Source organism: Bidens hawaiensis, unplaced genomic scaffold, assembly GCF_021521415.1.
Source record: "Bidens hawaiensis isolate Kalapana, Puna unplaced genomic scaffold, B.hawaiensis_p1.1 tig00031134_1, whole genome shotgun sequence".
NCBI classification, from domain to species: Eukaryota; Viridiplantae; Streptophyta; class Magnoliopsida; order Asterales; family Asteraceae; genus Bidens; species Bidens hawaiensis.
In genome coordinates, this window is record NW_027495226.1 from 5,481 (window position 1) to 19,795 (window position 14,315).

At 35.9% G+C, this 14,315-nt stretch overlaps 1 protein-coding gene across 1 annotated transcript; it reads right to left on the reverse strand.

Annotated features, from left to right (window-relative positions):
• Positions 1 to 3,203: 3,203 nt before the first annotated feature.
• On the reverse strand, positions 3,204 to 4,148 carry LOC143581663 (uncharacterized). The gene has a single exon (XM_077064400.1). It carries the CDS (start codon positions 4,146 to 4,148, stop codon positions 3,204 to 3,206), a length of 945 nt encoding a protein of 314 aa, XP_076920515.1.
• Positions 4,149 to 14,315: the final 10,167 nt, after the last annotated feature.

The following is a 14,315-nucleotide window of genomic DNA, read 5'->3' on the forward strand; positions in this document are numbered from 1 at the left end:
ATGTTATATGACCATCTTAATATAAATCAACTAGAATGAATAATTGTTCCATGTATATATATATATATATATATATATATATATAACCCATGGCTGACATCTCGATTTGGGCATAGGAATTCCCAACAGTTAAACACAGCTACTTAAATAATAAGTTTTCAAGTGTTACCTTACGTATTTGCAGACGAAGGTTTATTGTAGAGTTTATTAAACTAAATTCGAAGCAAAAAGATGATGAAATAGTGAGGGGATTTTAAATACCTGTGATTCCGGGGGTTTGTTGTTGTTGCGAAAGGAAACTATATCAATATTGCTTTTGGGAATACAACATGAAAGAGATTTACTCGGTTGAGTAATTGATGCAGCGGTATAAACAAAACGAAGATCGAATCATGTTGATTCAGTGAATACCCGTGATGAACTTCAGAACTCCCAAATCCCACCCAAAGGTCTAGGGAAAATGAAGAGAAAAACAAAATTTATTAATATTCAAGTCTAAATTTTGGAATTACATCACAAGCATATAAAAAGACTTCCATATATGAAATGGGTCTAAAATGTGCCATGGGCCAAACACAAACCCAAAAACAAAAAGACAAAAAGTATTGAAAAAAAGATAAAAGGCCCAAAACTTCATTTAGGAGGCGTTTTTGGGCTTCGGACAGGGGCAAACAGCCATAGGCGTTTGCCACAATGGGCTCCTCGTCTCAAGCTTCGATTTGACTGGTAATAGGCCTGAAGCGGAGCTTCGTGGGCCAAGTTATGCCCATTTTTCTGGGCCACCTTTGGAGACACGATCATGGGCCTCCAAATATAACATGGCCTGTTCGTCAATACTTGGGCCTTCATCATTCCCTACTGGATAGACAAAATTCGACCTCGAATCTGCAGTGACCTCATCATCAGACGAATCCCCATAAAATGGCAGCAAGTGATTGACATTAAAGACATCCGAACAACGAATATGACTTGGCAACTTCAGACGGTAAGCATTCGATTTATTTTCTGGACAATCTCCACTGGTCCGATTTTCTTGGCTGACAATTTGTTATACTCCCCAACTAAAAAACGATCTTTAGTTAAACCAGCCCACATAAAGTCTCCTGCTTCAAAATCAACTTGTCTTCGTTTTTTATTAGCAACCTGCTTGTACTTTGAATTGGCTCGAACCAGGTTGTCATGCACATCTTTATGAATCTCATGTAGCCCTTCAACAAAATCTTTCACTTTCTTAGGTGCAGAACCAGGAAGTGACATCAGGTCAAGGGGACCCCGTGGCTGAGCAGAATAAACCACCTGAAAAGGACTAAACCCGGTACTTCTATTGACAGCATGATTATGAGCAAACTCAGCTTGACATAGCTTTCAATCCCAAGACTTCACATGATCACCCACAAGACATCGTAAAAGATTACCAAGTGACCGATTAACAACCTCCGTTTTAAGGTGATAGGCACTACTGAAGTTAAGCTGAGTGTTCACCATTTTCCATAGGCTGAGCCAAAAATGACTCAAGAAACGAGTGTCCCGGTCAGAAACAATAGAAGATGGCAAACCATGCAAACGATAAACATCCGATAGAATAACTGAGCCACATTAACTGCATCTGTCGTCTTCTTGCAAGGAATAAAGTGCACCATCTTGGAGAACCGATCAACAACAACAAAGATCGAATCGTTACCCCTCTGAGTCCGAGGTAACCCCAACACAAAATCCATACTAATGTCAGTCCAAGGCTTTGAAGGGACTGGTAAAGGTATATAAAGATCCGCATTAGTAGTAGTGCCCTTTGAGACTTGGCAAATTCGACACCTTTTGACATAACGATCTACCTCTTTCCTCATAGTAGGCCAAAAGTAGGAAGACTGCACCAAATGTATAGTACGGTCACGACCACCATAACCCTCCCCATGTAACTCCTGGATAATTTTCAACCGAAGACTGGAGTCAGGAATACATAGCTTATTCCCTTTGAACAAAAACCCATCATGCAAAAGAAAGTCTGACTTCTGACCCGCTTGCACATCTTGCAACACAACTGAAAAATACGGGTCAGTGGTTAACTGTTCACGAATAACATCCAACCCCAGCAAATTGACTCTCACAGCAACAAGCAGATTCCCCCTCCTGCTCAAGGCATCAGCAACATGGTTTGAAACACCAGTTTTGTGTTTGACCACAAAAGTAAACTTTTCAAGAAAAGCTAACCAACGCCCGTGCTTATGAGATATCTTGTCTTGCGTGCGAATATGCCATAGAGAATCATGATCAGTGAATAAAACAAACTCTTTATGAAACAAATAGTGACACCAATGCTTTACAACTTGGACCACTGCATAAAACTCTAGGTCATAAGTACTATATCTCAATTTTTCCCCTGTTAACTTCTCACTCAAATAAGCAATTGGTCGACCCCCTTGACTGAGGACCCTGCCAATCCCAACATTCGAGGCATCAGTATGAAGTTCAAAAAATTGTGAAAAGTTAGGCAATACCAGAATCGGTGTGGTAGTGAGTTTTTCCTTGATAACCAGAAAAGCTAACTCTGCTCCCTCTGTCGATACAAACGTCTTTCCCTTCATGCAATCTGTCATAGGGGCCATAATGGAACTGAAGTGTGGAATGAACCGCTTATAAAATGAAGCAAGCCCATGAAAACTGCGGACTTCAGTAATGGTGGTAGGAGTTGGCCAGTTTTGAACAGCTTCAACTTTAGATTCATCCACCTGTATCCCATCACCTGAAATAACATACCCTAAGAACAAAACATTAGGGGTCATGAACACACATTTCTTAGTTGCTGCATAAAAACTGTCTCTCCGAAGCAAGACCAAAACCTTCTTGACATGCATGACATGCTCACTGAAAGAAGCGCTATAAATAAAAATATCATCAAAATATACCACCATAAACATCGCAATAAAAGGCCTGAGTAACTGATTCATCACACGCATAAAAGTACTAGGCGCGTTTGATAAACCAAAAAGCATCACCAACCACTCATACAACCCTTCACGAATCTTGAAGGCTGTGTTTCACTCATCCCCAGGTCTAAGGCGAATCTGATAATAACCACTCTTCAAATCCAACTTTGTGAAAACAATGGCACCACTAATCTGGTCAAGCAAATCATCAAGTCGAGGAATAGGAAACATGTACCTCACAGTAATCTTGTTGATGGCTCGACTATCGACACACATCCTCTAGGTACCATCCTTCTTCAGAGTTAACAAAGCAGGAACAGCACAAGGGCTCATACTTTCACGAACATGACCCTTAGAAATCAACTCCTCAACATGTCTATGCAACTCTTCATCCTCTCTCAGGCTCATCCTGTAATGTGGCCTATTGGGAAATTGTGAACCAGGCTCCAAATCAATATGATGTTGGATGTCACGCAAAGGTGGCAGCCCATCCGGCAAGTCATCAGGGAAAACATCAGAAAATTCCTCAAGTAAAGGAATCAAAACAAGCACATTGTCTGCCTCCACCAACTCATCTTCAAACTGACTAATAGTCAACAGGTTACCCGACTGCTTTGTGGCTAGCTGCTTGGGCTTCCTTGGAACAAGCGTTATCTTTACTCCACTAAACATGAAGCTATAAGTATTTGACCGTCCATCATGTTCTATACTTCGATCATACTCCCATGGTCTACCCAACAACAAGTGACACGCATCTATAGGAACCACATCACACACAACGTCATCTTTGTATGTTGTCCCAACAGAAAAAGAAACAAGGGCCTTTTTAGAGACCGTGACCTCTCCCCCCTTTTTAAGCCACTGAAGCTTGTAAGGCTTGTAGTGACTCTCCGTCTTCATGGCCAACATTTGGACTGCCTCTTCAGAAATCAGATTGTCATAACTTCCAGAATCGATAAAAGACGTGCAAACCTTCCCCAAAATGGTACATGTGGAGTGAAAGATATTATGTTTAAGCCATCCGTCTCCATCAGCCTTTGGTGTATAACAAGAACGCCTAACCACCAAATTCAACCCCACATCACCGGTCACAAACTTCTCCTCGTACTCGGGTTCTTCATCATACTCTAGGGCCCTTTCATATTCTTCATACTGTTCATCTTCTGATTCAACAAGCAAATGCCTCTTACCCGCCTGTTTACAGTCAACTTGCTGATGACCCATCTCACCACATTTGAAACACTTCACCTCGCTACTACTAGCCCCCTTAGAAGTCGACCCAGTGTTGTTGGCCCCCCACCTCTGTGGACTAGGCACGAAACGAGGTCCTCCACTACCCGACCCCGAATTTCCTCCGGCAGTGGCTGGTGAATACAAACCGCCCACCCGACGGTTTTGTTTTTCAAAAGCCAAGGCCCTTTAGTATGCCTCGGCGACTGTTAACGGATCAAAAAGAATTACAGAGTCCATGATCTGAACCCTTAAACCTCTAATATACCGAGCAATGATTTGTTCATCGGTTTCTTGAATATCATTACAAGAAATCAAATGATAAAACTCGGTCATATATTCATCAACCGACCTGGATCCCTGTTTCAAATTCTGCAAACGCTGATACATCAACCGTTGAAAGTTGTGAGGTAAAAAAGTGTCCCGCAAACACTTTATCATCTTGGCCCATGTCACGATCCGCGACTTCCCGAGTCTATTTCGTGTCATCTTCAACTGTTGCCACCATGCTGACGCCCTCCCACGTAGCCTGGTAGCGATCAAAGAGACCCGCTTATTTTTCAGGGACCTCTCGGAACTCAAACACCTCTTCTACAATAACCAACCAATCAATGAACCCTTCCGGATCCAAAATAGTCCCATCAAATTCTGGGATATCAGTTCGGATCCCAGCATCCCAACGCCGGTTGCCATCACCAGGTTCTTGCCTTGGTCCCCTCTCGTACCCCTCTTCGGAAGACGAACCATCATGACCAAAAAATGGATTATCGAAGTCACGCCCCTCCCTGTTTCAGGGACCTGTCTTCTATGATTCATCAAGTCAGCCATTCGATCAGTGAGTTGATCGACCACTTGATCCAATCGTTGCTCCACCCGCGCCATAAACCGTTGTTCCAACTCTCTTTCGTAAACCTCATCAAGCGGTCTCTGTTGTCACCTTGGAGCCATTTTCAGGCCAGGAATTTGGCTCTGATGGCAACTGATGCAACGGTATAAACAAAACGAAGATTGAATCATGTTGATTCAGTGAATACCCGTGATGAACTTCAGAACTCCCAAATCCCACCCAAAGGTCTAGGGAAAATGAAGAGAAAAACGAAATTTATTAATATTCAAGTCTAACTTTTGGAATTACATCACATGCATATAAAAAGACTTCCAAATACGAAATGGGACTAAAATGGGCCATGGGCCAAACACAAAACCAAAAACAAAAAGATAAAAAGTACTGAAAAAAGATAAAAAGGCCCAAAACTTCATTTAGGAGGCGTTTTTGGGCTTTGGACAGGGGCAAACCTTTGTAGGCATTTGCCACAATGGGCTCCTCGTCTCAAGCTTTGATTTGACTGGTAATAGGCCTAAAACGGAGCTTCGTGGGCCAAGTTATGCCCGTTTTCGTGGGCCACCTTTGGAGACACGATCATGGGCCTCCAAATATAACATGGCTTGTTCGTCAATACTTGGGCCTTCATCAATAATCCCAACCCAAAATTTATATACATTGATTGATATTCCTTTTATTTACTTTTAATCAAATTGGAAAAAGTTTAACGGTCTGTTTGGTATGGGTAATGGAATGAACGTGAGAATGGACAACTTAATGTAAATATTCTCATACAAATCAATATGTATTAGGGGTGTGTTTTTTAATTGTACCCGAACCGAAGTAACCTGAGACCAGAATAACCCGACTCGAATTCACCCGGACCGAATAAACTCCTAACCCAAACCCGAGATAAAATATCCGGGTGAGTATTTGGGTTGAAACGCCCAAATTCTTGTTGACCCGAATAACCCGAAGTATAATACACCGATGCATGTATCCCTAATTTTTGTAGGGTAGTTTAGCGGTGAAGTAACAGAGTGACATTATGTATTCTTGTCCGGCTGTTCTCATGACTCCAATTAATATTGGATCTATCACATTGGATCTTATTGCATTAATTGTCATAAAGCATGTTAAGAATGTATTTTCAATTCATAACTTAAATAATATAGTATTTAAACTAATATGTATTGAGCATGTTTCTTTAATTTACACAAGTATCGATCCACAGGCCACAACACTCCATTCCTTCTAATGCATACTTGAATGATAAATTTCATATTTTGCTAAATACTATATGTTATTGTTGAATATGATTGTATATTATGGTTTTATAACGGCTTGGAATGTGCTTTTTTTATTTATGATATTGTTAAAAGTGATAAATTTTTTTAATTTGTTAAACCGAATATACCCGACCCGTTTAACCCGAAACCCGAACAAACCGAACTTATTTGGGTCGGTTCTTGGGTCAGTTTGTTTTGAGCTCAAACCCGAATAACCCGACCCGAACAACCAAAACCCGAATAAATAACCCGAAGAACACCCTGCTGTGTATGTGTAAGAAAGCGTTATAAACATCTAACAAATACAAACCCCACTTGCACTTTGTAGAAAAAAAATTGGATGATGATGACGAAATGCAAGTTATAGAAGAAGTCCAAAATAAAGTTGAAAAGGCAACAAAGCACGATTCGAAGGACATAACACTAAGGTCAATTGGACAAAACCCGAAGAAGTAGCTTTAGCTAAATCATGGTGCCATTGCTTCGAAGATAAAGTAGTCAGAAATAAACAAAAGAAAGAAAGGTTATGGAATAAGGTCGTTAAGCATTAAACTTCACTTATGGGCGGCGCTCGAAATATTCTTCAACATCGTTCAAAATGGGAGGCAATGAGGCCTAAAATGTCCTAGTTGAATGGATTTTGGTGCCAAGCGGTAAATTTTTATATAATTCAACATATATTTTTGTGGTGCTATATTTTAAGATGTATTTTATCTACGTATACTATTAAAACAATATAATTTACGGACACATGACCTCTTCTTATTGGTATAACCCTATTGCTTCCATATATAGCAATCACTTCTTTAATTTCTTTCAAATTAAATAATTCAATTAATTAGGAACACGTCTACTTAGACTATTAACACCTTTTTATTGGTTCAAATGACTATTTCCCAAAAATATCATTAATCCATAGAGTTTCTATCTATTATAATAAATAAAAAATAAAAAAATTCCAATGTTGAAACTGATATACATTCTCTTCACCCGTTTCAATTGGAAGAACAATTTCAAAATTAATTTACACAAAACCTTAACCACTCCTCGCTATTCCATCTGATACACTCCATCATCTTCCACCATTCAATCGTCACATAGTTTCTACAATCAATGCTACATCTATTCATTTATTCATTCTTATTGTGTTTTAATGCGATGTGAAATCTCACACATATTTCAGGTATTATCATATCTAAGTAATATACGATTTATTCTATTGTTGTATAATCAATATTATCATCGATTTAAGTTTAATCAATAGTAGGTTTTAAATGATTTAGAGTTCTAAAATGGAGAAGTTGGATATTGCTACAAGTTCATTTAGTGCTCTAAAATGGACTGTGGGTTTTTAATGTTTTAGGGTTTGGGGTTTAATCGAGTAATTGTGATTGGCTTCTTCCGGATGAAATTACTACAAGTTAGATATTTTTCCCCATAAAATGAATATTTTTAATTTATATAGTGAAATTGCAACTTGGAATCTAACATTACTGAATGATTGAATTTGATTTCTTTTAATATATATAAATTGGATTATTTTCGAACATCATGTGCCTTCAACCCTTCATAACACTTGGGTTGTTTTTATTTTTTATTTTTTGCAGTATAACAGAAACTGCAACTTGGTTGGTTTATAGGTGAAGGTATATTGTTTTGCTAACAATGTAACTTGCAAATTCACATCGCAGATTCAATTTCACATCATCGAAGATATGTTATATGCATCGCGGGCTCGATCTCCTATAATATCTTCAACAGATTTGAAACATATCATTTTTATTATCTTAATACATGTGTATTAGTAAAAGCCAATTTTGCAGATCACGGTAACTGGTGCAAGTAGTTAAATGGAAGCGACAAAGATTTCACTAGGTACAATGCATATTTTTTTAAGATAAGGGATCGAAATCAAGTTATGAGTCCATAAGTTTCTATTTAGTTTTGGTGGATTATATTGGAATGACAAGCTACATTACGTCAAATGGGTATAAGGGTCAGTTCAGGATGTGCGATGGGTAAAAAAGAGTTCAAGTCAACTGATTATAGGGTTCGGTGGTGGTTTTGTTTTTTCCCATTATAAAAAAAATTGAATTCGATCGGCGTTTGAATACGTTTTTTTTAAATGGATTATGTTTTCGTGTTTCATTATGTTTCTTAGTTACTTGGTTTGATGGTGAAACGTTTGTTATTTTCTCTCTTGATATTATTATTTAAACTTAAATTCTATTATTATTCTTTGACCTTTTCACCTTTAATAATATATATTTATTGTAAGGGCGACACCAAGGGTTTGTAAATAGCCAGGAAGGATTGTCTAAGTGAACAAAATGAACCTAACCATGTGATTATTTTTTGCGCACATTTAGGCTAACAATGATAAAACCTATAGAGAATTGTTTATCTGAATGTACGTATTTGTTTGATTTTATATGTCTAAAATATTGTATCATATTTTACAGGAGTCATATGAGTTTCTCAAAAGATCATTTAACTGAGTTTCTCAAAAGACTAGTATAGACAACCATTGGCTTAATTAAAACTATTGCAGTCAGTCATCTTTGGCAGACACAGTTTTGACATGCTTTTGTTATATTTGTTTTTTTTTTCTTTTGTTTTTCTTTTGTGTATACTTCAACTTAATTAACTATTTAATATAATTTGATTTAACAAATTTCTGTTGTATAAATTTTGTTTGAGTTTAATTTGATTTATTGCTTCCAAAATTTGAAATGAGTTTCTCTATTTTTCTTGCTCAAAATATATTCTATTGACTTAATAATTAAAATTTTGAAAATTAAATTATCATATTATTATATGGGTAACAAGGTAACTCATTATGATCATAAATATTAGATGCTTATTTTAGCACACTTACATTTTATAAGCGTTTTAATTTTAACTATGTTATTAACCTGTGTATGACATGGGTGGAAATATTGAAATTTTCGAACAAACACATGTCATTTGAAAGAACAACATAAGTTGTTATATGTTATTCAGGACAACAACATACTTTAAGTTATAAATAATATTTGTACGAAAAAAAATGACTGTGAAATACAAAGATAAGCCCAAATAACATTCAAATTACATTCTTTGAAAACATAATCAAAAGTTAAAAATGTATTCATAAGCTATTAAAAAGACTTTCTTATAAACCATATTGATTCTTTATTTGTAAATTTATCTTCCTTTTTTAATAAGAATTTTAATACCACTCTTCTCTTTTGATAAAGCCACATAGATTTGTCCATGTGTAAATACCGAGTCTCTGAGATATATGTCAACTTTTGCTAGAGATTGACCTTGACTTCTATTAATGGTCATTGCAAAACAGACTGCAACTAAAAAAAACTAAATTCTCTTCAATTTAAATGAAAGTTTCATATCTGAAGGTGTTACACCACAACGAATTATATAAGTGCAATAACCAGTATTAGTACCTAAAATAACCTTTACTACAACTAAACACATTTCCCAAATTAATTACTCGCAACCTAGTTCCATTACACAAACCGTTCTTCTGATTTATATTCCTTAGCAACATTATTGGCACATCGACTTTTAGAACCAATCTATGAGTCAAAATAATTTTGGTCTTTTTGATTTTATTTAGAATAATGTGTTTTTGAAAATTTTAGTTCAAATTAAAAATCTAAAAAAATAATTGGTATGATCTTAATTAAAAACCAAAAAAATGATTTTTTTATATCGAGCACAACTAAATTTGTTAATTTTGTTGCCAAGTATGGAAACAATATAAATTGAGTAAACCAGATATAAGTAAAAAATAACCAGAAATATCTTTGCGCCTCTAATTAACATAATTTATTCGTATACACATCTTAATTAAAACATATATTTTAATTGGTTTTAAGAAAATAAAATAGTATAGATAACTGAAATTATGTTTCGTATCAATTCTAAAAAGAAAATAGAAAAAGGAAATATTTAAACATACATTCAATGTTATTAAAGATTTGTTTATCAAAAAAGGTATAATTTAGTTACTAATAAAAATATTAAAAATCGTTTATAATTTTCTGTTACAAGTGCCTAATTTTTAGGTAATAACATATAATTTTCATTTACTATATTTTAGTTAATAAAAAAATTATACTTTAAAACAGTATAGTGTTAACGCGTTTAAAATAAAATGTAATCGTTCAAAATGTTAATAAGTAGTTCTCTTGGCGTTGAAGCTGCATGTTTACAGAAAAAATACCTACTTAAAAATTTTAAAGGGTGACTAAAAAATATGAAAATAACTAACCGTTTGAAATCTTTTTATTGGAAGGCGTTGATTGACCAAAAATTACGTTTTCTTTAATTTTGAAGACATCTGTAATAGAATATAATATGGTTAGCATATGAAAAAGATGAACAACATAAATATAAAAACAGAATTTTATAGAGCATGATGTTTCAATTTTTCTTACATAATGAATGATTTTAAAACATAAAACAAAAAAATTAGAAAACTAGGAAACCAAATACTATTAAATTTAGTGACAATTGTAAATTATTTATATTTGGTGTTCATAAATATATTAAAGACATGAAAACTAGAAATATTACACAGGAAACAACAATAACACAACTTACTCTACTGGATATGAAGACTATCAGCTAACTTGAATCCACATAGATGATCAGAAATTCATTTATGTAAAAGTATTTAACCCACCAATATATTTCTAGAATAGTAGCCCATGTTACACATGGGTTGAAAACATATAAACAACTATATACATATAGGCAACCATAAAATTTCATAACTAACATATTAAACCAACAAAAATATTTAACAGAAGTTTGTAACCAAAATATTAAACATTTAGACTGTATACATAAAAAGTTAATACTTACACAAACTTACTATACACCTAAATTAAAAAGCCAAATAAAGATATGAACATGTTATAATCATATTAGCCCGCTATTAACTTCTTCGATATTTTACAAAAAAAAAATCGTGTTTTTTCACAATCTAAAAAACAAAATAAACCATAATAGCCTGATTAATGTAACATCCTACTTTCGGTTATATTAATAAAATAAAGTTCGTTTATTTTATAGCGGGTCGTTATCGGTTTAGTTGAATAGAATACGAGATGGACTTGTGTTAGGTAAATGGATATGGGTTATGGACTTGGGTTATGGAGGAATGAAGGAAAGACCATGGGCTTAAGCCCATGATCAAAAATATATATACCCTTAATCCTCTATTTAATTCATTTACACATATCCCTTACACCATCCAAAACACACACTTAAGATTCTATCTCTAGTTATCTCTTTCTAAACCGATATCAAGAAGGAAACCGAGAACCGACCCGAGGTAATGATAGTATTTTATTGTTTGAGCTTAAATCCGTTAGATATAATCATGAAACGACGAGCCGACACCGTTAAACCGTTTAAGTCACGAGATCCGGGTGGATTCGGGTATAAACCGAACCTATGATGAGCTTAGGAGTCACCCTAGCTTAGATCTGGATTGAACGGGACGAAAAACGGTGAAAAACGAGCTAAACCTGTTTTTCCGGCGAAATCGCGCTTTTCTGGCGGCTTTCCGGCAATGACGGCGCCGGAAAGTGGTACGAGGTTAAGGAGGAATGTCAGGGAATGTTCTAACATTCCTGACCTAACCCTAGTTCGCTACAGGAATATAGCGAATTAAAGGTGATTCGCTAGCTAGTTCTGTCACACCCTCAAAATCCACTAACGGAGTTTTACCGTCAGAGGGTGTGAACTGGCAGGATCGGAATCATTAGTTATAACCAAACCAAAGAAAAACGTTTAAATGAAAGTAAGTGCGGAAGCGTAAAACCTTAATTCAAAAGTTGCGTCACGCAGGACGACTTAAAACCAAATGTAACTGTTAAAATTAAGTTTGCAGAATAAAAGTGTTTTCATTAATGCATGCTCCTAAACCGCGCGCCCGCCTCGGCTACCTGAGAATAACATACTAAAAGTGTCAACACAAGGTTGGTGAGTTCACAAGTAAAATAAGATAAATCGTTTAGCGTTTTGCGTAACCTCGTTACGACGTTTAAATGTTGCGTAACCCCGTTACGACGTTTGAGTGTGTAACCACGTTACAGCGTTTGAGTGTGTAACCACGTTACAGCGTTTAAGTGTGTAACCACGTTACAGCGTTTAAGTGTTTTGCATTACCAGATAGTGTTATGTCAAATTATATATCGATAGGTAGCTAATCTATACAACAAGTATCGCTAAGTGGTTCGCGACCGAAGCTGACTGTTTATCAAGTGCCCGTCACCAGGTCCTCCAGACCATGGTAAGTGTTAGCCAAAATTTACACCCACTCAACCTCCAGTTGAGCTTAGCGTCGGGTGGGGTTTGTCAAACCCAGTAGTACTACCCAAAAGTGACTCGCTATTCCAAATATTAACCGGTCCGATGTGTGGGACTTCAAATGTTACGTATGCCGCTTAGCCTTTACAAGTGATATATAATTTATAACAAAATCTTTCATATGCGTTTATCTCAGAAAATATGTTTATCGGAGTATGTTATCTCCCCCAAGTGAAAAACGTTTGAAAACAGTTTAAGAGTGGGGTAAGTGAACTCACTGTTTGCGAAGAATATCCGATCTAGATCACCGAGTGATGCGCGTCGTAGAAAACTCTCTAGCGTTCTAAAATAACAAAGAGATTTTCTAAGTATCGGAATGTTTAACGAGTCTCTAGACTCGGCACATAATACCTATGCACGTAACATGTTTCGTGTTTCGTTTGTGAATCGTGTGTGACTTAAACAAGTAAAATTGTGATACGATACATGAGTGAGCAATTACTTTCGTGTCACGTATTAATAACATACTTATTAGCAATTATTCCCGTAGGGGCATTTTGGTCAACAAACAAAGACTAACTAACCATTATTCCCCATAAGGGCAATTTGGTCAATTCATGGCAATCAACTAGCAACTATTCCCCGCAAGGGTATTTTGGTCAAAATACAACAATTATATAAAAACTATCATATTTCATGCATTCCTATACAACTCAGCAGCTAGTTTCGTTATGACAGAATTTCTACTTGAAAGATTGCACTAGTTTACCGATTATAACGTCTCAATTAATTTACCAAAAATTACCACAGGAGCATACATATCTTAGGTTTCCAGAACATCTTTTATCTTATTTTTATTCCATATAGATTGTTCATAATGATCAAAACATTACAGCTAACTTATATCAGTCAGATTCATGCACATCAGAATGTTATTTGCAATTCCCGTTAAACGAAAAATCCAATAAATGCAAGACCACTTGGGTTTGGTTCCTAACTCAGTGAGTCAACCTCCAGAAGTGGAACCAACCCAATTGGTCTCGTAGTTCATGAGATATAACATTTACAACATAACCTAACAGCAGGTCTAACAGCTCAGCTTTGCATCACGTTTTTGTAAAATCATAAAAGTATACTTCCACTTATCCAAAAATTACGAATTTATACTTCATAGAAACTAGACTCAACCTAGTTTACTGCAGTACCCACAATCTCAATCAATTTTCACGTTTACACTTCGTTACAGTCAGTTAAACATCGTATATACGTTCTGTCCAGAATCTGTTCACATCAAAACTCATCATAATAACAATCTATGAACTATCATGCATCCATATAACCCTCTAGACACTATAACTACTATCCATGCATATCAATCACACCATACATACAAGATTAGGGTTTGTGTTTTAATTCAAATCAAGAACAACAATCAATCATGTATCAATATCAATCTTGTTAACAATCTATTATCCAACTAACAAGAATCATAACAATCACATACATACAAGATCGGCCAATTTAGGGTTTTCACACAACCCATCAAACATCAAAATTAAACAACAAAGAGGTAAGAGATGATCAAGTATACCTTCCTAGCACCTAGTTCTTGGATTAATCTCTTGATTTGATGTGTATATGTGTGTGATGGTGGACGGCAGCCGTGGGTCAAGAGAGGGAGAGAGAGCCGATCGGTGGTGTTGTAGGTTTAGAATAATAGGTTAG

Excerpts from the sequence above, each read along its gene's own strand:
- LOC143581663 (XM_077064400.1), bottom strand. The coding sequence starts at position 4,148 with ATGGGTCATCAGCAAGTTGACTGTAAACAGGCGGGTAAGAGGCATTTG.